Below are 22,866 nucleotides of genomic sequence, written 5' to 3'. Positions count from 1 at the left end.
ATCCAGATATATATGTCACCAACCTGGAATTTTATGTCTATAAAACAAAAAAAATGTAAGAGTTACTAGTAACATGGCTGAATTTTCTTATTCACCTTGAATAGGTTTCTGCACAGTCACAACAAATTAGTTACATTATATACCAAAGTGCAAAATCAAATGGGCATTAATTAAAACTCTAAAAACACTATAATTTTGTTGTTGACCTCTTTGTGGTATCACTTTTTTCAAGAATCAATTAAAACATCCATCTTGGGGAAGAATGAACAGCACTTTGCCGGGGTCTGCTGGGCTGCTCTGAGTTGTTCCGCTTCTTCATAATTGAGGATACAGTTGGGCTATAGTAGTCGTTACTCCTTTGAGAAGTTGTCGCTTGTGAATACATCTTCCTTCCATGGATAAAGCTTCTCTGCTTTTCTAGTAATGTTCTCCGAGCCACCGAGCTCCTTTGGACAATCCCCGATCTATTGTAAATTACACAACTCTGGCTCCGTCCCACTTGCTGAAACTTTCCCTCTCTAGGACTTGTATAGTTTCGACTCTCGGCAGTTTCTGCAGAATACATAGTCTCTCCCTCACTGCTATACCCATGCTGCATCTCTGAAACGTCTATTGGAGATGAACTAGACTGGACCTCACTTTGCACCCCATTTACAGAAGCTGTTGAGGAAATCTCAGGATCTGCACCAGCACTAGTGACACCTTTATGCTTGATTTGGTCTTCTCTCAATGGGCTCTGTGGAGGAAGTTCCTTAACACAATTATCATTGAAGCTAAGTGGCAGTCGTTTGGCTGACTGTGTCACTACTGCTGCTTTGGAAATCCTTGGAGGGAAATTAATATCTAAAAGCTGGATTTGTACACTTTCTTTCTTCCTAACAGGAACTGAAGTTAACTTGGGTGATTCATATATTTCTGGAGTTGGAATTCCTTGCACATGGGTTGAATGCAAATCATTTGTCAGGGTTTCTCCTTCGGCATTGTTTGCTGGAGCAGAACAGGTTGGCCCAGTTTGATCCCTGGTTTTAGAGATTATATTGGATGAAGATGAGGTTCCATCATTATCATTTTCGGTTGATTTAAATACTTGACGCAGTGTGAATGAAGCACAAGAATGCTCACTCCTCTGGGCTGCAGACATTAATCGAATGATTGGCAACTTTGGTTTGTTAAGCTCATCAAGGCTGCCCTCCCAATGCTGGTTTAACCAATCACAGATGATGGGAATAGGAATACCAAATTGCAGAGGAAGATCCTTCTTCCACGACAATGAGGACGATGATGAAGTTGAGGAAGACTTGGTATTTGGCGATGTGGCTAGTTTCATAGGATCACAGATCATGAATGCAAGATTGCCTTGTACATCGAATCCAGCAGACCCAGGACTCCATATTACTCCTTCTGTTGACAATTTTATGAGATTGTCAGTGGCAATCACTACCTTTCCTTCACCAACTGTTAATTCCTTTTTCTCCGTGTAGCCTAAGAGGTAAACTACACTTCCCAGATCCAGATTTGGTTTAGAACAGGTTTTCAAATAGGGAGGCTGCTGCCCCTGAGGATTTGAATCTCCATCCATGGCATCTAAACCCACAATTGTAAGATCTAAAACAGAACTTGTTACGAAAAACCTGAAACCAGTTAACGAACATGAGAAAATACATTGGAGAATTCCTAATAATACTAAAGATGCGTTTGGATACCGCTTATTTTGCTGAAAACTGAAAACAATTTTAAAAAAAAAAAAATCAGTTACTCTTCATTAATAAAATCACTGCACATTTGCCTTAGGCGCTGGATTTTAAAAAAATAATAAAAAATAAAAAAAAAGGGCTGAAACGCGTCTGCATGAAAACGCAGATGCAATCCAAACGCCTTCTAAGCCTGGCATAATCCATAACAAAATTCAGTAGAAAAGTCACCAAAATATTTTATATTTATCCAGTCATTACATTCACCCTACAAGAAGAGTACCAAACGTGCATGATCCATCACAATATGCAAGAGGCTTGCATCATTATGATAATGCTAATAATGCTTTTCCATTATGAATTAGTGATTTACCTTCCTGTGGTTGGGCTTTATTACACTTTACCTCCTTGACTTTTACAAAATTATGTTAAGCCTTCTTATAGTTTGGGTTTAATTTTGTTATAATTTCCTTCTTCATTTTCCTCAACTGTCATGGTGCCGTTGTGCAGTGTATTAAGTTATTATATTTTGGATGAACTATTTGAGGAAAAAGAACAAGAAAGATTGTGTAATAGGGTGTCAAATAAGGAGATCTAGTCTAGGGCAAATTTTTAAAGTTTTTGGACATAAACTGTTATTGAGCCTAAAGTGAGGTAAATTGTAATTCATCTAAAATTTTATTTAAGAGATATTGGGAATGGGACACCACTCTGGGAGGCACACTCTGATATAGCTACTCATTGGGGAAAACATCAACTACAATAACAGTTACTAACTAAAAGCTAAACCAGGTGATCATAGTACAAAGAAATGTTAGAACCCCAGGCCAAAAGATATACAAAGACAATCCTCCGGAGTCCTGATTGAACAATGGGCCTTGTAGTCTTTTCCCAACTGAAGACTCCGCCAAGGAATACCAATTGACATTAGAGTTCCTCTCTCAATGACTCCATATGATCATGGAGAAGTTTTGTTGCATATTTTTAAAAAAAATATATATAGAAAAACAAGTCATATTAGTCTCTTTCATAGAACTTATAGCCAAGAAAAGGAAGAATTTATTTAATTTGGATAACCAAGGAATTTACAATCAACACATGTCTAACCCTATTTAACAGCTCTATCACTCATATTACGCATGTTTCAATGACATTGAAAAAGAATAATATTCCAGAAGAAAATGAATCTATTGGTTGTCACTGTCTATAATATCAATCAAAGAAAGAACAGAATCAAATTAAATTAACCCAGGAACGAGTTACTGCTTCTTTATCTTGTATTCATTGCTACATTCAAAATTCTATGTTAAAAAAAGTCAAAAACTATATTTGCTTGTATCTATCAAAGAAAGAACTAAACCCAATTTTTAGGCTAGTAAATAGAGCACACAGCAGGTGCATAATGCAGTTGCATATGTTGCCGTCAAAGCGATCATGAGAGAGGTTTAAAGAGCGGTAATAGCAGTGGTGATAATGTAAAGGTGCTGGTGGGGCTATGAAGCTAACATTGTGCAAAAAGCTTGAAAATGCTATAGCCAGCCCCTCCTTCCAAGTGACTTTCTGTACATACATATTACATATGTGTATGACATAAGCATTCAAAGCTACCATATCTTCGAAGGCATGGCAGTGTGATCTTGAACTGGAGAAAATTAGCATTATAGATAGTCGGCTACAACAACCAAGCCTTATTCCCAAAAATTTCAGTGTCAGCTATGGATCCTCATCAGAGCATCATAAACCATTTTTTTTTTGGCACAAACCCTGAAACACATGGACTAGAGGGGGAAAAAAACCTACTAATACTTTATATAAGTTCAGATGACAAAAGAAATTAAGTGGTGCTTAGGTATATGACATGAATCCAAATAGAATAATTATTCATAGGAAAAAGAGGCTTTACTACTTATCTAAAACAGAATGGGGGAAAAAAGGCTTTACTGCTAAGAACTCATTCAATTGTCCACAAAAAGTCACTTGGACCACAATCCATCAATTACCCAAGTTTGAGTTAAAATTAAAAAATGTTCAATCATAATTCTGAAAGTAGTAATGGTTTACCAAAAAAGAAAAACATCATTTGATAGGTTGCTTCACTTATTCCTATTGATTTTCTTTGGCTTGCACTAGGTGTTATAGGTAACACTTACAAAAAAAGCTGCCACTTGTGATCCTTTTATATCCTATTTTTCATTACAATTACCCTAGTATATTCATCTATATTAGAAGCACATCCAATGCATCACAAAATAAGAAATGGAGTGGGATATGTCTTGTTACACCAACAGTAATACATGTAACCAACAAACATGCCTTGAGTGTAAAAGATATGACTTGATGGTTACATTCCATTGCTATGTCAATATTTACTAGTTTATGACCGTGAAGACATTCGCAAATAATATCTAGAGGGTAATGAAAAGGAAACAATTACAATGTAATGTCTCCATGACTGACAATTTTGGAAAAAGATATATGCAACAAATAATGGCTATCCAGTAAGATGCCACTGACAACAGGAGAATCATTCATTTCTTAAATTTTAAACCACAACACATACACAAACGAAAAAAATAAGACGCCTCGTACAATGCAAATTTATTAATAGTTCCATTGCAAATTTCCTTAGATCCACCTCGAATTCCAACACTTAGTAAAAGGTATCACATCTCAGTGCAGATTAGGAGTGTTTTAATAGCTCAAAGTAACTTCAAAAGTCACAGTCATAGCATTCGAACAATTTAGAAATCCATCTTCTTTCTCTTCATATTATACCATAAGCCCAAACCAAATTTTGTGCATACATTTTCTCTATTCTATTAATTTCTTCTTTTCCACTCTTCTTTCACAAGTCAATCAACTTTCCGTTCTTCTATGAGCTTATGATAAGCAGAAGGTTTTGGTATCTGGTTTCACACTTTACCAAATGACAGAGATCATAGTACAACCGAAATTCTATACAAATACAGCCAGTAAGTCAGCTGCAGCACAGGATCCTCTCCATTTCACTCAAGAAAGTCCATTTCACGGTTAAAGTTTTATTTCCTTAATCTAACGGTGTACAAACTACAAAGGGAAAATTTTTTTTTATAAGCTACAAATTGCAAATTTAAATGACATGGCACTAGATACACCTTTAAATTTGTACATTTAACATGAATCATGAAATTGATTTCAAATGGAGAGGATCCTTATACCAGCAGGACACTCCAAAATCACAATAATAGTTTTAATAATTATAAATTTGACCATTACTTCAACTGACATCTCAAGTTAAAAAAAGAAAGAGCAACAACCAAAAAAAAAAAACACATATGCACAGTATAACACACAAACCATGACATAAGAAACAGAAAACACAATCACTTAATAAAACAAAAAAAGATATTAATCCCCATTGATGCAAACAAAATAAACCTATAAATTTTAATTTTTGGGACCCACAAAAATAAAAACCTCTACTCTAACTATGCCACCTACTATAACTGCTTTGCTCATTCCTTTTTTATTAAGTTCTTCAACCTATTGCCATAAACCAACCTAAATATGCAACAAATTTAACAATTTTCTTCACGACATCTTAGTGGAACATAATTTTCACATGGGAGCATCACCGACATCACTTTTATCATAAACCAATCACAACCAGCGACCTCAACAGATATGAAAAAAGTTGTGAAATTTGTTGCATATCTGAAACACAAAACAATACAAAAGGAAAAAAAAAATTCAAAAGGTCAAATCCCATCATATAACCACATATTCCTACAATAAACATAAAACACAGAAAAAAATAATGAAGAATAAAAATAGCCCAAAATGGAAATACTACATATTTCTAAGGCAGAAAGGCAATAATACCTGTGAGGAACAAGAGTGGCGGCGACACCATTTTGGAGGCGGATCTCGGAGCTCTCGGCAGAAGTCACAGAGGGAAGATTAGCATGAGTGGTCAAGAGGAGATTCCGGTGGATCAAGAAGCCAGTGCCGTCAGAGATTCTGGCCATGGCAGAAGCTTTGTTAGTAAAAATGGTAGCCTTCATTCTCTCAGACTTTCCTACACCTTTGCAGAAACACCAAGACTCAACACCCATGTTTGTGGGAATGGTCTTAGAAATAATGGGTTTTGCTCAGAATGGTGGATCTACCATGACCAAGCTTGGCATTGCAGCAATGAGTAGTATATAAAAACAAAAACTAGAGATGGGTTTGCGTTTAGAGAGAGAAAGGAATGACGAGATGGTCGTGAAATGAGTAAAGACTACACAGATTGAGCTGGAATTTTTTTTTTTAAGAATAAAGTGAAAGAAAGTACTGTCTTTGAGATAGAGAGAGAGAGAGAGAGAGCGAGAGAAAGAGAGAGAGTAAAAGAAGTAAAACAGTAGTGGGAGTAATGAAAGAGAGATGATGAGTGATAACATATATTTGTTTTGGAACTGGACAGACAAGTGGGGAGTGCTGTTGTTGTTGTGTTGGGTCGAGTGACTGCTTGTATTTTTGGATTATATATCCATGTAAGTAATAATATTCTAGGACCACGTATTACCCCATAATTTAGGTTTTGTTTGAGATTTATTTATTTTGATAAAATTATTTTTACCAACTTATTTTACTATTTAATTTATATTTATTATTGAAAATATTGTAGATAAATATAAAAGTTAGCTGAAATTGTATAGTGAATCTCATAAATAGTACTAAAAAGTGTAATAGGATCATAAATAATAGCAAAAATAAGCTAAATAATAAAATAAACTGATTTTTTTTTTTTTTCAAACACACGCTTAGTGTGCGTTTGGGAAGTAATGAAAATTATAAATTATATCATTATTTAGCTTATTTTTGTGACTATTCATGGGCCCACTGTACTTTTTGATACTATTCATAAGCCCTACTGTATTATTTCAACTAATTTTTACCTTTATGTACAGTACTTTCAGCAATAAGTTTAGTTTCACAAAATAAGCGGTATCCAAACAGACCATTATTCTCAAAAAAAAATTTATTATTGTTCCATAAATTTTTTTCCACAATTTTAACGTAGCAAAATATGAGTGATTACTAATTAACCATCACCTACACAAAAATTCACAATTTTTTTTTCATTAATTACACTCTATCATGTCATAGTTGTGGTAAAAAATTGTGAAAAATTTTGTCGTCTTAGGCTTTTTTCTTATACATTACATGTATCATAAGTATGTGTGTTCAACAAAATAAATAAAAATTCATTTCTGAGCATTGACTGTCACACATTATTTGTTAAACACTTGCAGTATACACATCATCAAATGACTAAAATTGTATTTTATAATTTTAACTAAAATCGTTGTGGGGCCCGAGGACTGATGAATGGATTGTTGGGCTGTTATCATTATTACTAAGGCATCATAAGCCGGAAGAGGGAATCTACCCGAGGAAGGGAAAAGGCAAAGGACTATTGGGAGATCCAGTTGTGAAGGACAGGGTAAGGAGAGAGAATCATGGATGGTAGGGGAAGTTTCCAGTGAGAAGTAGCCTACTGCCTCTGCATTAAATGGTTGGTAATAGCTTTATCAATTGCATTGATGAGGAAGTGACTTGAATAGTATAGTTCACAGCTAAGCAACTTATTCTACCACTTTCAACAGATGTTTAAGAGAACAAGTGTCATGAGGTGAGTTTGGTTATGTAAAGATGGGGAGCTGAGATATGAAGTAAAAAGGAGTATATAAAGGAAAGGAAATCTATAGATTAAGGAGGAGGAAGGCACATGCATCAGAAAGAAAAGAGTTAGATTAAGAACATTGAGAGAAGAATGTGAACAGTGTACTATTTTGAGTATCATTGGCCTCCTCAGGCGAACTTGTAATAAGCCATTTATCCACTCAATCTATAATCCATAGTCTTTTTTCCTTGTTTTTATCCTCGGGCTAAGTCTTCCCTTTTTGTTTGACCAATTCTTTTACAAATATATTGATTTGGGTCTAGTTGAACTGTACCTCCCTCACTATTCTAAGTGGGTTTGGGTTGTTTGATTTTTGTGTCATTACAATCATGTTTTAAAAACACAATTTAAAAAAGTAACAAATTAAATTTTCATTTTAGACAATAAAATTTAAGCAATATAATAAGTTAAATTTTATAATTTTAAAGTAATAAATTAAACCTAAAAGTTTTTAAAAGTAACAAATTAAACTTTCAACTTACATTTAAACCTCAAACATAATTAACGATGAGTTAATTTGTTACATTTTAAAATCTAAAGCTTTAATTTGTTACTTTTGAACAAATAGGATTTAATTTGTTATTTTTTAAAATTAGGTTAATTTATTAATTATGAAATTACATGGTTTTTATTTTTATAGATAATTACAATATGTTATTAATCCCACAACTCAAACTATTTCCCCTTAGATCCCCAAGCATTTAGTGCATGGGATGTGCTAACTACAAGGTTGAAATGATATTTCCTTAAATTTATGGGTTGTTTGATTGTGTTGTTTAAACAACAATTTTCATTGTTTAAACAACACAACACGTATTTTTACAACACTTTTTTACTCACATGTATTTTCACAATACTTTTTTATTCATACGTATTTCCATAACATTTAAACAACGTTACTAGAACAATATTACCAAATTGACTATCTTTGCATAACAACTATGCATTTGTGTCAAACAAATGAGTGGAAATATATATGTTTCACCTTCAAAAAGAAAAAAAGAGCCAAAAAAGATAGGGTTCAGGTTGCACAAAGGATTTATTGTGTCTTCTTATTTTTAGATGATGACGCGGCATGCTGATGTAATTTTTTTTTTTATTATTTTATTATTTTCATCAGTATATAATATGCTAACAGTGCACTCTCTTTGTCACGTGTGTATTTTATATTATTGGGTTTACAAAGACCAAAATATAATTGATTTTCTGATTTAAATGATTGGCTTAAGAACAAAATCAATTTAGGGACTAAAACGAGAATTGACCTAAAATGTAGGGACCAAAAGTATATTTTCGCCAAAAAAAAGTACTTATCCCAATTAATATAATAGGCATAAAAATAAATATTATACTTTTTTTTATAAATTTTTTAATTAAAAAATAAAATAAAATGCTAATGTGGCATTTAAAAAATGCTAACAAACTTTTTTTAATAATATGTTAATGTCTATGTCAGCAGAACACTCCATCTGCCACGGAAAACTTTTTTATTAGTGGGATGTCGGCAATGGTTAAAATAAAAATGATTTTATGTTTTCAAGAATTAAGGCAAGCGCAAAATAAATTTAGGGTACATGAGATATTAGGCCCAAAATGTAAGGACCTTTTCGACAAAATCTATTTTTGAAACACCTGGCTGCCGTGCCAATTCCCAAGTAGGGCAAAAGGTGAAAACTCTAATAATATGTAAGGGCATATTTAGAAGAAAAAAAAAAAAGAAGAGGGAAGAAATCGGCTGATCAGCTCTCCCACCGAAGAAGAAGAAGAGGAGATCGGCGTGAGTGAGAGGAAACTGATTTTGGGTGCAAAGGGATACTCTCAAAACGCAGCGTTTCAGGTTAGGATTTTTTATTTTTATTTTCCCTCTCCTCGCCGTGTCCCAGGCGTACTCGTACGACACGGGCACGGCACGGCAGGCAAATTGCCGTGTCCGTGCTTTCAGAGAAGGAACCGATAACTTTAAACTTGCTCATACATACAGTTTGCACTGTTCTGAAAAGAACTTGAAGACTTTGTTTGGTTGATACCTTGTAGGTGTTGCTTGCTTTGTTTTATTATTCAACATGTCGTCCCTAAGGAATGCTGTTAATAGACGAGCTCATAAGGAGCGAGCTCAACCGTAAGTCTCACCAGAAATAATAATTTCTTTTATATTGTACCCTTTCAAATATATATAAATACTTTTCATTTTCATATCCAGACATGCAAGGAAAAAATTTGGGCTTCTTGAAAAACACAAGGACTATGTTGAGCGAGCACAAGCGTTCCACAAAAAGGAGGATACTTTGCGGGTAAGTATTCTTGCTTCTTGTTTAGCTGGTAATCAAACTCTCAAATACATAATGGGTTTGTTTTGTAAATGGGTTTTTTTTTTTTTTGCTCTACAGAAACTTAAGGAGAAAGCAGCTTTTAGAAACCCAGATGAATTTTACTTCAAGATGATCAAAGCAAGAACTGTTGATGGAGTCCATAAATTAGAGTAACATTTTGATAATTCTTTTGCATTTTTTTTAGAAATTTTCACCCATGAATCCAAGTTGATTTGCAAGCTTCTGTTGCAGGAGTGAGGCTAATAAGTACACTCCAGAAGAGCTTATGCTGATGAAGACTCAAGATATGGGATATATTCTTCAGAAATTGCAAAGCGAGAAAAAGGTGGATTGGTGTTTTGCTGTAAAACTCATGGTTGATCAATTGTCTTTTGCAAAATTTTCTAGAAGGTTTTGATTATGGAATTCCATGGTTCAATGCAGAAAATTGAAAAGCTGGCGGCGGTGCTGCACTCTGTTGATGATCAGCAATCAAATAGACATGTTTACTATGCTGAAGACAGGTTTGAACTTACTAACTATTAATTCTTATTTGGATGCATTCTTATTTTTACTATTTGCTATTTTGACAATTGAATGGGTGTTGTTTATGACTGAGTATTAGTGTGGGTGGGGAGGTTTGTATGGTACATATGTGGTGTGAGATGGTCAAAGGGTGAGGTTTTGGCATGACACATGGTGTGAGAATCAAGTATTGAAGGAATTGTTAATAAACAGTTAAATTATTGTCTAATAATAATGGTTACCCCTTGTGTAATTGTTGGTCCATGTTGTTTGACATGGTTCAATATGTGAAGCCCGAAGTCAGTACTGTTAATAAGCACTTGATTTTGGGCATTGTTAGAAATCATGGCAGAGGACAATATTGGATTTCAGCATACCTTGCATGATGGTAAAACACCACACATTGAGTTATTCCACTCATCTGATAGGAACCCGGTAGTTCCTAATGGAGATTGATGGGAATTATAGGGGAATGGATGGCGATTGTAGGGAAATTGACTTAATTTGAGGTAGTCACCCTCCATAGAAAAATAGAGAGATTAAGAGAGAGAGAGAGAGAGAGAGAGAGAGAGAGAGAGATGCAATAATGCACTAACAAATTGGTTTGTTCTTCATTGATATCTCATATTGGCCCACATGGCCTTATCCTATTGGTTCTATCATTCACCATGTGCATTAATAATTTCAACATGTGCTAAATGTGATTAACATGCTTGGAATTGTACCTAACTAACTAACTACCTAACTAACTAAATCAATACAACAATTATTATCCATATGCTTATAGCATTCCTAACATTTTCCTCCCCTTGAAAACACCTTGCCCACAAGGTGTTGCTTGAAATGACACCTTCATGAGAGGTGACCTACCATAGAACCAATACTCCAATGGCATTTTGTAGGCATAGGACACTGTAAATTGACGGTTACAAAGATATTGGCCATACATTACCTTCATAGCCACATTAGGTTCCCCAAAAGCATCATGGTTAATATGGATGACACCAAATGCACTAAAAATATGGTATAGAAGCTTCTCATCCACATTAAGGTCAAGGACTCCACTGTAATGTTTGCACCAACATGTAAGCTCCTTTTGTTTTTCTTGATTGTTAATCACCAATGTTGGCAAGATGGTAAGCTTACCATGAGATCCCTGCCCAATATCACCCACGCCTTCAATGGGCAAATTAAGTGATTTCATGTGATCCCACCAAGCGGTCCAAACCCATGACCAATTGATCTCATTGGCAGCCACACCATATAATAGTTTCTTTGGTTCCTTATTAGAACATTCCAGCTCTTTCGAAACCAACCAAAAGCACTTACAATCATTAAAGCAAGCTAGATAATCTGTCTGTACATGAGCATTTGTCCCCACTTTGACAAGAATGTCCAAGTTCAATTGTGCCCGATCCTCTATAAGGTAAAGGTCGTGGTACAGAGAATTGTAGCAGGGCATGATTGCAATGCTCGTATCTGAAAGAAAAGACCACCAATTTTTGTTAGGGTCAAAGATTTTCGTAGAACTCAAGGATTGGTGCACATTCTTTTTCTCCCCAACTGGCACGACTAAAGGGTCAATATGTTGAAAAGTGACCCAATCATTTGCGCCTTTGAAGTTGCTAGGAACTGTTGGAGTTTGTGATGTGCCATGAACCTGAACCTGAACTGCAATAGGACCCTTGCATGGACCATCGAAACTCACTAATTCCTTTAAATCAAGAAACTCTTCAAGATCAGCCACATCTTCACTGTCATTTGCATCTTCACTGTCAAGGGTAGTTTTCGTTGATTCAACAATCTGAAACTTTTCACTTGTTCCTTCAAGAAGCTGTAACTCTTCTTCGGACATATTCTCAAGATCCTCCTGCACTCTTGAAAGTTCTTCCTTCATGGCCATGTTAGATTTAGCCAAGGCCTTCATCATCTTTGAAATATCCTTGACTTCTTCTAAGGCTTTATTCAACATTTGCTGTATTTCTTTCAAAAGTTTTCGTTCATCAGAATTGCTCGTCTCAGGATCAACGGCTCTGATACCACTTGTTAGGAACCCGGTAGTTCCTAATGGAGATTGATGGGAATTATAGGGGAATGGATGGGGATTGTAGGGAAATTGACTTAATTCGAGGTAGTCACTCTCCATAGAAAAATAGAGAGTTTGAGAGAGAGAGAGAGAGAGATGCACCAATGCACTAACAAATTGGTTTATTCTTCATTGATATCTCATATTGGCCCACATGGCCTTATCCTATTGGTTCTATTATTCATCATGTGCATTAATAATTCCAACATGTGCTAAATGTGATTATATACTTGGAATTGTACCTAACTAACTAAATCTGAATACAACAATTATTATCCATATGCTTATAGCATTCCTAACACATTCATTGTCCAATGCACCATGAGCGTCCAGCTTCTTGTTCTGCTTTCTTTCATGATCAGAAAAACAGAAAATGAGACCTTCAGTGTTGGTGCACGCTACTCAAGCCAATACACATGATGCCTACAGACTAAAAACCTCACACTCACTCAAAGAACATTTTTTACCAAGCAAGTTTACTTACTATTTAGATTTTTCGATGCCGTAATGGGCCCTCAATAGGAGGCTTTTATAGCCACTTTGTATGGCCACGTAACTGGATTTGAGTTTTTTTTTTTTTTTTTTTTAGAAATAACTGCATTTGAGTAATGTCTAGCTAGCATTACTGCAGATGATTGTTACCAGTCATCTGAGTTGCCTTAGGCGTTGCTCCCATTTTCCTAGGTGTTACTCTTATAGGGAATGCTCTTCATGGGAATTCAGTTATGACTTCCACATGCACATGGTGAGCATGATTTGGCCATGCATCTCTCCATATTCTTTCTATCGTGCTTCATAGAAATAGATAACACTGAGCACACTTGCAAGAAAATTTTGGAAGCACTACACCAAATCCTCTTTGAGGACCAGCCGAGCAACATCCCTAAAGCATCTTGTTTATGCCATAGACTCATCCTAACACATTATATCAAGTATTTCTAATCCCTCTCAATTTCAAAAAAATCATATCTATACTTAGTCCATCATAAACATCATAACATATTCACAGTTATACTTATATCGCCATCATATTGTACTATAAACTGTCGATAGTGAGTATACACTCAGTGATGTGTTACCGAATAGTCTTCCCTTTGCCCTGTGATGCTTCTGTTCATTCCTAATTGGTATCTTGAAAGGTAAGGATGTGATCATAGACTAACATATCTGTACATGCTTTTAATGTTTGAGAATTGAAGCAGTGAATTCTATGTTTGATATTCCATATTGCAAATGGAGCAGGTTTGGAAGTGTAGGTTGACTAATAATGGTATGACGAAGGACTGGATCACCAAAAGTGTAGGTTGACTAATAATTGTATGACGTAGAACAAAGGGGACCAAAGTCAAATCAGATTTGAAATTCCTGGGTCAGATCTGACAGTGCCCAGACAGCTTTAATTTAAGGAATTAGGGTCAGGGTTTGGTGGGGGGAAAAGGCTAGAAAATAGTAAGGAATAAAGGATTTCTTATGTTGAGAATGAATATTAGGATTTGGAGGAATACAGGGGACTGCCCCTTGTTGATTGGTGCTGCTTGTGTCGTGATGGGGAAACGGTGGACCACTTCATTCTACTTTGCTCAATAGCTGGAGCAATTTCGTTCATGTTTCTCTTTCAGGTGTCTTGGTTTGAGCTTGTCTCATGTAGAAGGGAAATTGTGTTAGTAGGAGGTACCATATTGCTTGGAGAGTAAGCATCCATCTTTGCTGTAGCATTTGGTTTGTTTTGGAAAAAATAAGAGGGCATTCCAAGGCAAGGAGCAATCCATGGGGAGAACTAAAAATGGGTTTCCTCAAGGCATTATACTCCTGACTATCAATTATCCATTTCATCAAAATTTTTTGTTTTTTTTTTTTTTGCTTTGTTGAAGCTTTAAAATTTATGCTATGATTATAAACTCTTCTTTTGTTTCTGCTTTTATGTTGTTCTTTTCTCCTTCCCGTGTTTCCTTTTTATTTTCTTTTTAATTTGGGGTTTGGATCTGTTTCATCCCTTTGATATTTCTTGCAGGGAGGAGGCTAAAGAAATACAATTACACTCTTTGAAAAGCACATCAGTGCCTACTAATGACGTTTCCAATGATAGTAAAAGGTATAGACAATATGTTGGTGGTTATTGGATGCAGATTGATTTGACTAATAAGTTTTGTTAATTTTGGAACTTGACCTTTTGCTCTTCATAGATGTGATATTCAAGGATCTAATTTGGCACTTTTACATTCCAATATTTTAGAAATGGAGGAGAAAAGTGATAGTTTGACTAGCTATTTGGTTGACATTACAAGTGTCATTCATACATTTGAAGAGATTCACGATGATCTAGTCTTGGCAATAAAATTGAACGTTGAATGTGGCCATACAACAACAACAAAGCCTTAGTCCCAAAATTTTGGGGTCGGCTATGGATCCTCGACAGATTATTTAGGCACTCATTGATGAACATTATGTTTGGCTTTAAAATTCCATCAATAATAATGGGGAGATAAGTGCAAACATATCTTCAAATGTTTGAGTTTCTTCATTGGAAGTTAAAGCCCCTTTTAATGAACTATGTTAAATTTATTTTCTAATGCATATATTTTATTAATTTCAACCAAGTGTGTCTATGTCTACATATAAATAAATAAACAAACAGATGAATTGAGCATTTTCTACCTCCTCTCTAAGGTGCAAATGAGTTGGTTGAAGGGTTTTCTTGGCTCATAAATGAGCCAAGCTCCCAAAAGTTCGGCCCAAGCTAGTTGCTATATGAGAATTTAAGCAAAAGGAAAAAAAATGGCCAAATAGTCCATTGCTTTTATTTCTCTATGTTTAATTTATTATTATCTGTTGATTATTTTAGAAGGTCAAGTGATTAGCATGTGACTTTAATGAAGTTGGATGGTTAGGATCTAATTATTATATATAATATGAAGGGTTAGGATTCTAGCCTCTTTTGATTTATTATAGGTAGTCTTTGCTTACCTAATTTATGAAATTTCAGATTTGAATATTTCTTTTGAGCCTAGAGATTGAGGTTTTAGTTTTCCAACGCCAATCCCATTTTCAGTTTTTAGCTGTAATCTTTTTTTATTGGTAGAATTTTCTTCTTAACCATTATTTTACACCATTCTAAGTTCTGTTCACCGCATCAAGTTGCATTGGAGTAAAAGATCTTAGATCTAAGTCACAAATTCCAGATTTATGTCAAAGGTTGCAACTTTGATCTATGATTGGTCGTGGTAGAGATTGTGGGGATAGCAGAAATCAATACCCGCAAGTAGAGATGGTTGACATGAGGCAGATGATTGAAGATTTGTGACGAGTGTTATAGCGATGGGAACTAGCGGGAGCCCGTATGGAGATGTCAAAAGGCAACCACGAACCACAGGACATGCTGAAAGGTGGTCTCGAGGATGAGAATGATGATATAGAAGACAAATATTCCTTTCATGATGATTTATATATAAAACTTGCAGCATGAGGCAAATTGGATGATAGGCTGGCGTGTGTAGTTTAATTGAAGGATGAAAATTTTGAAAGACTTTGTGTCATAGACTAGGATTTTTTACTCGGCTATGATGTCTACTTTGATGATGGTCCAAGTGTTCGATGCAAGTCTTTAGTGTTCTTTTGGGCATGGAAGGTTTGCATTCACATGTTAATGTGAATAGCTCATGAGTGTTTGATGAAATTTGAAAGAGAATTTTAGTGAAGATGGATACTTTCACTTGGAAAGATGTGATTTCTAATAATTCTTCTATCAACATATTACTGAATCATGAGAATCTTTTTTTTTTTTTTTTTTTAAATGAAGATAAAGATACAAATATTTATTGTGATTGTGTTTAGGAAGGATTTGTGGAGCGAGACTTAATTCAACAAGATTCAAGAGATGCAAGGATGAGGTTAAGAAAAATTTCAGAACAAAGTTGTATGGTTCCAAATGTTGGTAATTTATGCTAAGTAACTTGTTCATGTTTGGAGAATGGTTTTCAAGCTTGTTTTGCACTAGTTCTTAGTGTCATATTTAGGATAAGGAGCTATGGGTGACTAAGAAAGAAGTGATTGAAAACATTATATGGGGCTCCAATAGATTGTGGAGAATTGAGGCCAAACTCGTGTATGAGTTTCTTCAACTTTGGAACTGCTGATGTATGAGAACTTTTAAGCCCAAAGGGGGGGAAAACGAAAAAGGCGCATTAGTCCATTGTCTTTTATTTCTTATTAATCCTTCTTCTACACCATATCTGAGTTCTTCAACCTAGGCTTAGCTGGGTGGTTTACAAGTCCATATATGTAAGTCAAATATTCTTGAGATCTACCATGTAATGCCTTAAGTGATGAAGGTTTCTTCTCATTTGTTCTCTCTCTCTCTCTCTCTCTCTCTCTCTCTCTCTCTCGTTCCAATCAAGAATTCCTCAAAAGACTCGAGCCACAAATCCACAATCTCAGTCTCTCTCACTCATACTTCATCTTTCTCCTTTTCACTGATATCATCACCTGCAATTTCATTGAAACAACTACAAAGATATCTCCTTTGACATTTTTTGAGTCTTATATTTTCTCTTCTAGATCTATTGTGGAGGTTCAGAAGCTAAGCAATTCACTGAGCTCCTTTTCTTTCTATGCTCCTAAATCTATTTTCTTTTGTCCTTTTACGTTTATAGTGTGCTGTGAATTTTCCTTTACTTTTGCAATTTTCAACTTTTATATGCATTTCAAAATTTTCAATCCCAGGAAAACTCCCAGGGCAGAGCATTAATGAATTCTCTGTGTTCCCTTCTTCTTCTTTTTATTTATTTGATTGTATTTTGAATTTGGCTTAAAGCTAAGATGAGATTGAGTTTGGTTCGTAGTGAGTTTAGTCAAGTTCAAGCTTGTTAAATAGACCTCAATTTGTGCTTGGGTCCCATATATATTCAATCAAGCCTAGCTCAAGCACCATGAAGCCTTGGTTGGCTCAATTTGTTTACACCCTTACTCTTCTGAATATAATTGGTGAGGCCTAAAAGGTAGGCACTGTGTGAAGTTAAGCTCTCCCAGATCTCTTTATTTTCTCTTATTTCCCACCTCACTTAAGAACTCAAACATGAGAAGATATTTCCATTTAAATTTGTTTCACTTATTTTCTATTTAGTTCCCATTACTTCCCTCAATTTTCAAAAAACGAAGCCATTTAAAGGCATAAAAATTGGAAGTATTTTGCTATAAATTTATTTAGCTTGTCTTCCGTTCACTTCCATCAGCGTCCTTATTAAATCTAAACGTAGGATCCAACCTACCCATTTATCAATTACCAAAATGTGAATTTTTTGAATAAGATGAAACCAGTCAAATTTGCAATTTGATAAAGTTGAGTTCATGAATTGAGCATAAATTTCTCGACCAGCCCTAAAATCCAAATTCTCAAGCTCAGATTTTAGGGTTTCATAAGGTTTGTTAAATTTGGAGAAAAATATATTCATACAAACTTTAAAGACTTTTCCTTAAATTTTCCTATCTTATCTTTCTGATTTCTGGCGATCTAGTGGGCCTTAGGATACTGAACTAGAGTGGCTGATGGTGGAGGGTTTGGAGATATTGGGTGTTTGAGGTTGCAGGCTATCTGTGGGAGTAGTACCAGGGAAAAATGTGGAAAAGATGAAAACAGAGTATTAGAGGGTTCTGGAGATACGGGATGAGTGAGATGAGAGGAGTGATGTGAAAGAAGACTAAAAAAAAAATGGAGGAGCCATAGGGTTTTTATTGTACCTACCATTTTGGCCTTAATGCTTCTTTATTAACTAAAGGCATATTGAACACAACTACACATGTATTCTCACAGAACTCCAAGTTTTCCAATTAAAATTATTGCATAACTAATCTGGGTTATGATAGATTTTTTATTTATTTATTATTATTAAGAAAAATGGTAGTGTCATTTTAGTGTGATGGTAGTGTGGTCACTGTGACAGTGACAACTGTAATAGATCTAGTAGTGGTGGTGGGGCAGTGGCAGCAAAGGCATTGATTGTGTTGGTTGTGGTGATGATAGTGTGATAGTGGCGCCAATGGTATTGGAGGAAGAATGTTGATGAGGCAGTGGTGGCAAATGCATTGATGATGATATATTGGATGTAGTGACGATAGTGGAAAGATTCTTGTAAGTAGTTTTGGTGAAAGAATTATGGTGATTATCATAAATTGATTTTGGTGTTCTGTTTCCATCTATTCTCTCTTTTCTTTTCTTTTTTTCTTTTTTTGCTTTACTTTTTAAAGTGCACACATTTTCAAATGCATTTGTTGCCATTTTAGGGGAGCATAAAATACCAATGCTACCACACAAGCCCTAACTTGTCATTTAGTACAGGCGAAAATTACATATTCTTCATTACAATTTTGAAGGTCAATTTATCCTACAATTTAGTTCGTAAAATGCTTCTTAATTCTACCTTTTCCTTTTGTCTTGACTCCTGAACTCTTTGTTGTTATTCAGTGTTATTAGGACGCAGTTGTTTATTTCCTATTCTTTTGTCTTCCTTGTAGGAAAACATCCACTTCCTATAGAGAGCTAGAAGCAAGGAGGAATAGGGTCAGTCAGTTGGAAAAACTCTATATGGATATGGCATTGCAGAAGGAATTGCAGGTATTTACATCTTAAACTTGCCTTAATTTTATTGCCTGTTGAGTTGCGCACCAAAGTTCTGTGAATAAAAACATCCAATTTAATAAACAGAAAAAGGGTCGGAAGCGCAAATTACGTGAAGATGAGATTGTTTGTCCCACCTCTAAACCTGTATACAAGTGGCGGCCAGAACGAAAGCGTTGAGAAGGTTTTCTTGATGATAGAGCATCTTTCTTTGGCTTGATATCTTGCCTCTTACTCAATTTGATTGTTATATCTACTTTATAATTCAGGAATGGGGCTCTAGTTGGCCACTGTGACCTGATTTTTTAACAGTATAGTCCATGCAGATCTTAAGTTATATTAGAATGTAGAAAATTTTGCTTGCATTTTCTGTTGTGGATTATATATAGTGACATTGTTTTGGTGGGGATTTTGAAAGCATTCCTCTTCTTTAGAAAAGGCATAAGCTATTTGCATTTTATTCGGTGAAGGAAAGTTGATTTAGTCTTTTGTCAATTTTGTGAAGTGTGCCTTTTAGGTAGATTTTAAGAAACAACTGTTCTTTATGCAGATGATGTTCTCATATTTTTAAAAGGCAGCAGTCTTCTCAAACTGACCCCAACTTGATAGTAGGGTGGTACTTCTACTATCAATATTTCTGTCCAATATTTGATATTATTGATTGATTTATTGTCAAAACAGAAGCTACCAGAAAGTGATTTATATTGGTCAATTTTCAATTCAAGGGCCAAGAGCTATTCTTACTTTTGACCAATTTGTTTATTTATGCATTCTAATGACTGATCAAAGCCTTTTTTCTATTATTAATGGATGCCTCATTTCATGAAATGCAAAGAGTACATGAAAACATGGACGACATTTATAGCTAAATAAAATGTTAAATTCAACAGAAGCAAGACATTTAGGTTCCATAGTTCACAACCTAAAGAGTTTTAGCATATCATAGAATTAAGCCAATCAGGAACAACATAATTTGTTTTATTTGATAGCTTTTTCGTGCAAAAAACTAGTAAAAACTGGGACGCGCAGGTACGTATGCTTAATTTTTTTTTTTAGCTTAATTGGCTAATTTTGACAGGTACAACTTTTTAAATATTCACTTCCTTTTAGGTAGTGTTATACCTTTTTTCCAGCTTATTTTGTAAGCAAAATTAGCCAAAGAAAATGAGTTATACCAAACCAGGGAAGCTACATTTATGTACAAAAAAAACTAGTCAAACTTTAGTTTTTTAAATATACATTCCCTCAAAAATTAATTATTTAAAATTTTTTTGGCTTGCACTTGTATATTCTTAGTTTCTTACTATAATCTAATTTTAAAATTTAAATTTAATGTAAATGTTTTTTTTTTTTTTTGAGGAAATTTGTAAAATTCATTAATGTAAACCGGCTAAATCAGCTTCAAGTATATAGTACCTGAGAAAATTGTGGTGGAACTTTCTCCATCCACACTAAAAAATCTGGAATATTAATTGCGTGTCTGGCTAAACTATGAGCAAAATTATTACAATCTCTCGTTACATGAGAGTACAGTAATTTATCAAAACTGTTTGAGAAGTGCTTAGCATCATTGATGAACGGATCTATAGAGGACATGGAACTCTCGGGATCTGTCAGAGCTTTCATAACTAGCAAAGAGTCGCCTTCCAGCACCGCATTGTTGATGCCTATCTCTGGAGCAAAAGACAGCGCCCATGCTGCTGCCATTGCTTCGACCTCGTTGCTGTCATACACCTGATTAACCAGCTTGGAGCAGGAAGCCATCACTTGACCGGAGCTATTTCTGACCACCACGCCTAGGCCAGACTTGTTTTCGCCGGAGAACACCGTACCATTGGAGTTGATTTTCACCATCTCCGCTTGTGGTGGTCTCCATCTTTTCCTGATACGAGCTGTATTCTCCTTCCGAGGTACCTGGCAAGCTTGGAATTCATTAAACCAGTCTTTGGATTGTTGGACTATTTGGTGGAGAGTGTTGGCGGTTGTTTGTTAAGCCGAATCTGGTTCCTTTGTGTCCACACAGACCACATTATCAATACCAATATTTCCACATCACTTTGCTGCTGCATTAACGTGGACAACAGATGTTTGAAATCCTGGAAATTTGATTGACTTCGAATAGGCCCACTGCCGTGAGTATCCCACACAATATCGAGCTCTTTGCACGTCCACAGAGCATGCAAAGGAGTTTCATGGGCAGCACGACATCGTTCACATAATGGGTCGTTGATAATTGTTCTTCGCACCAAGTTCGCTTTGGTGGGCATCGCATTACGGCAAGCCCGCCATAACAGATTTTTTACTTTGTTAGGCACCTTGAGAGACCATAATCTTTTCCATAGCGTTGAATCCGCATTTTGGGGCTGTTGAGAAGGTAGCACTTCAGTTTCCTCCTTCAAGAACCTATATCCTGACTTACAATTGTACCTGCCATCTTGTGAGTGGGGCCATATAAGAGTGTCTTCTGATGCAATACGGCTGAGTGGAATTTGTTTGATCAAGGCAGCTTCCTCTTCGGCAAAAACTCCATCAATAACGTCGCTGTTCCATTGCCTTGTATTGTTATCTATTAGTTCGGCTACTGTGGCTGATTCCATGGATGGTATGGGAGACGATGTCACTTGTGGTGGGTGCTTTCTAGGGAGCCAATGGTGCTGCCACATTTTTATTGACTCTCCGTTTCCCACTCACCACCTTGCCCCCCTCGTCAATACATCTCTACCGTACAAAATGCTCCTCCAAGCATATGACCCGGATCTTGACTCCTTGGCTTCCATAATTGAGCAATTTGGGAAAAACCTTGATTTGAAGACCTTATAGAAGAGTGAGGTCTTATTGTGAAGTAGGCGCCAAGCTTGTTTTGCTAGGAGAGAGTCATTGTAAAGTGCTAAGTCTCGGAATCCCATACCTCCAACCATTTAGATTTTGTCAACTCATCCCACTTCAACTAATGGAACTTCCTCCAATCACCCCGTTGCCCCTAAAAGAACTTTTTAATCAAACCTTCAATCTCATGACACAATCCCAATGGTAGTTTGAAGCAGCCCATGGTGTAGGTAGGTATAGCTTGAATTACTGACTTTATCAACACTTCTCTTCCTACTTGTGATAAAAGTTTCCCTTCCCACCCTTGAAGCTTTTGCCATATCCTCTCTTTGATGTAATTGAAGCTTGCTTTTTTCCCTTTTCCCACAAATGATGGCAACCCCAAATACTTATCATACTGCAATATCTCTTGAACTCCTAAAACTTGTTTGATGCTATTTCTGATGTCATCTGGTGTGCATTTGCTAAAGAAGATGGCTGTTTTGCTTCTATTTACTTTTTGACCTGATGCATTCATAGACCTCCAAGATATTTAGCACTTTTTCACATTACTCCCTCGTTGCCCTGCAAAATAAAAGACTATCATCTGCAAAAAGCAGATGGGTTAGTTTTTGGCCTCTTCTACAAAGAGAGAAGCCATGAATCTCATCATAATGTTCTACATGCTTTATCAGACCATTCAATCCTTCAGTGCATAGTAGGAATAGAAAAGGGGATAGGGGGTCCCCTTGTCTTATGCCTCTTGTTGGGTGGATAAGACCTCTTGGTTCACCATTAATCAAAATGGAATATGTAACATATTTCACACAAAGCATGATCAAATGTATCCATTTTTCAGCAAAACCCATTTTCCTCATCAACTCCTCTAGGAAAAATCACTCCACCCTGTCATAGGCCTTACTCATATCCAACTTCAAAGCCATAAAGCAGGAATTATTGGAATTATATTTCTGCATGCAATGTAGGGTTTCAAAGGCAACAAGAATATTATCTGATATTAACCTATCTTTTGTAAAGGCCGATTGGTGCTCAGTGATAATTGTAGGCAGCATTGTTTTCAACCAGTTTGCTAACACCTTAGAGAAAATTTTATATAGCACGTTACACAAGCT

General features: G+C 35.7%; 3 protein-coding genes across 3 annotated transcripts; 1 reads left to right on the top strand and 2 right to left on the bottom strand.

Moving 5' to 3' along the window:
- Nucleotides 1-62: 62 nt before the first annotated feature.
- On the bottom strand, nucleotides 63-6,142 carry LOC112005000 (uncharacterized). Its single transcript, XM_024037244.2, has 2 exons — nucleotides 5,553-6,142; nucleotides 63-1,631 (listed from the first exon to the last, which is right to left on the bottom strand). Exons 1-2 carry the CDS (start codon nucleotides 5,783-5,785, stop codon nucleotides 239-241), a joined length of 1,626 nt encoding a protein of 541 aa, XP_023893012.1. The 5' UTR covers nucleotides 5,786-6,142; the 3' UTR covers nucleotides 63-238.
- Nucleotides 6,143-9,070: 2,928 nt separating this feature from the next.
- Nucleotides 9,071-19,411, top strand: LOC112004998 (probable U3 small nucleolar RNA-associated protein 11). The gene is made up of 9 exons (XM_024037242.2): nucleotides 9,071-9,235; nucleotides 9,433-9,517; nucleotides 9,599-9,689; nucleotides 9,786-9,877; nucleotides 9,960-10,053; nucleotides 10,152-10,231; nucleotides 14,330-14,410; nucleotides 18,826-18,925; nucleotides 19,016-19,411. The coding sequence occupies exons 2-9, from the start codon at nucleotides 9,462-9,464 to the stop codon at nucleotides 19,106-19,108; spliced, it is 687 nt and encodes a 228-aa protein (XP_023893010.1). The 5' UTR covers nucleotides 9,071-9,235; nucleotides 9,433-9,461; the 3' UTR covers nucleotides 19,109-19,411.
- A 418-nt stretch (nucleotides 19,412-19,829) lies between these two features.
- LOC112004977 (uncharacterized) lies at nucleotides 19,830-21,591 on the bottom strand. The gene is made up of 3 exons (XM_024037214.1): nucleotides 20,968-21,591; nucleotides 20,345-20,842; nucleotides 19,830-19,850 (listed from the first exon to the last, which is right to left on the bottom strand). The coding sequence occupies exons 1-3, from the start codon at nucleotides 21,589-21,591 to the stop codon at nucleotides 19,830-19,832; spliced, it is 1,143 nt and encodes a 380-aa protein (XP_023892982.1).
- Nucleotides 21,592-22,866: the final 1,275 nt, after the last annotated feature.

This window comes from Quercus suber, unplaced genomic scaffold (genome assembly GCF_002906115.3).
Source record: "Quercus suber isolate HL8 unplaced genomic scaffold, Cork oak 2.0 scaffold_242, whole genome shotgun sequence".
Taxonomy (NCBI): Eukaryota; Viridiplantae; Streptophyta; class Magnoliopsida; order Fagales; family Fagaceae; genus Quercus; species Quercus suber.
This window is presented reverse-complemented; position numbering and strand designations above follow the sequence as displayed.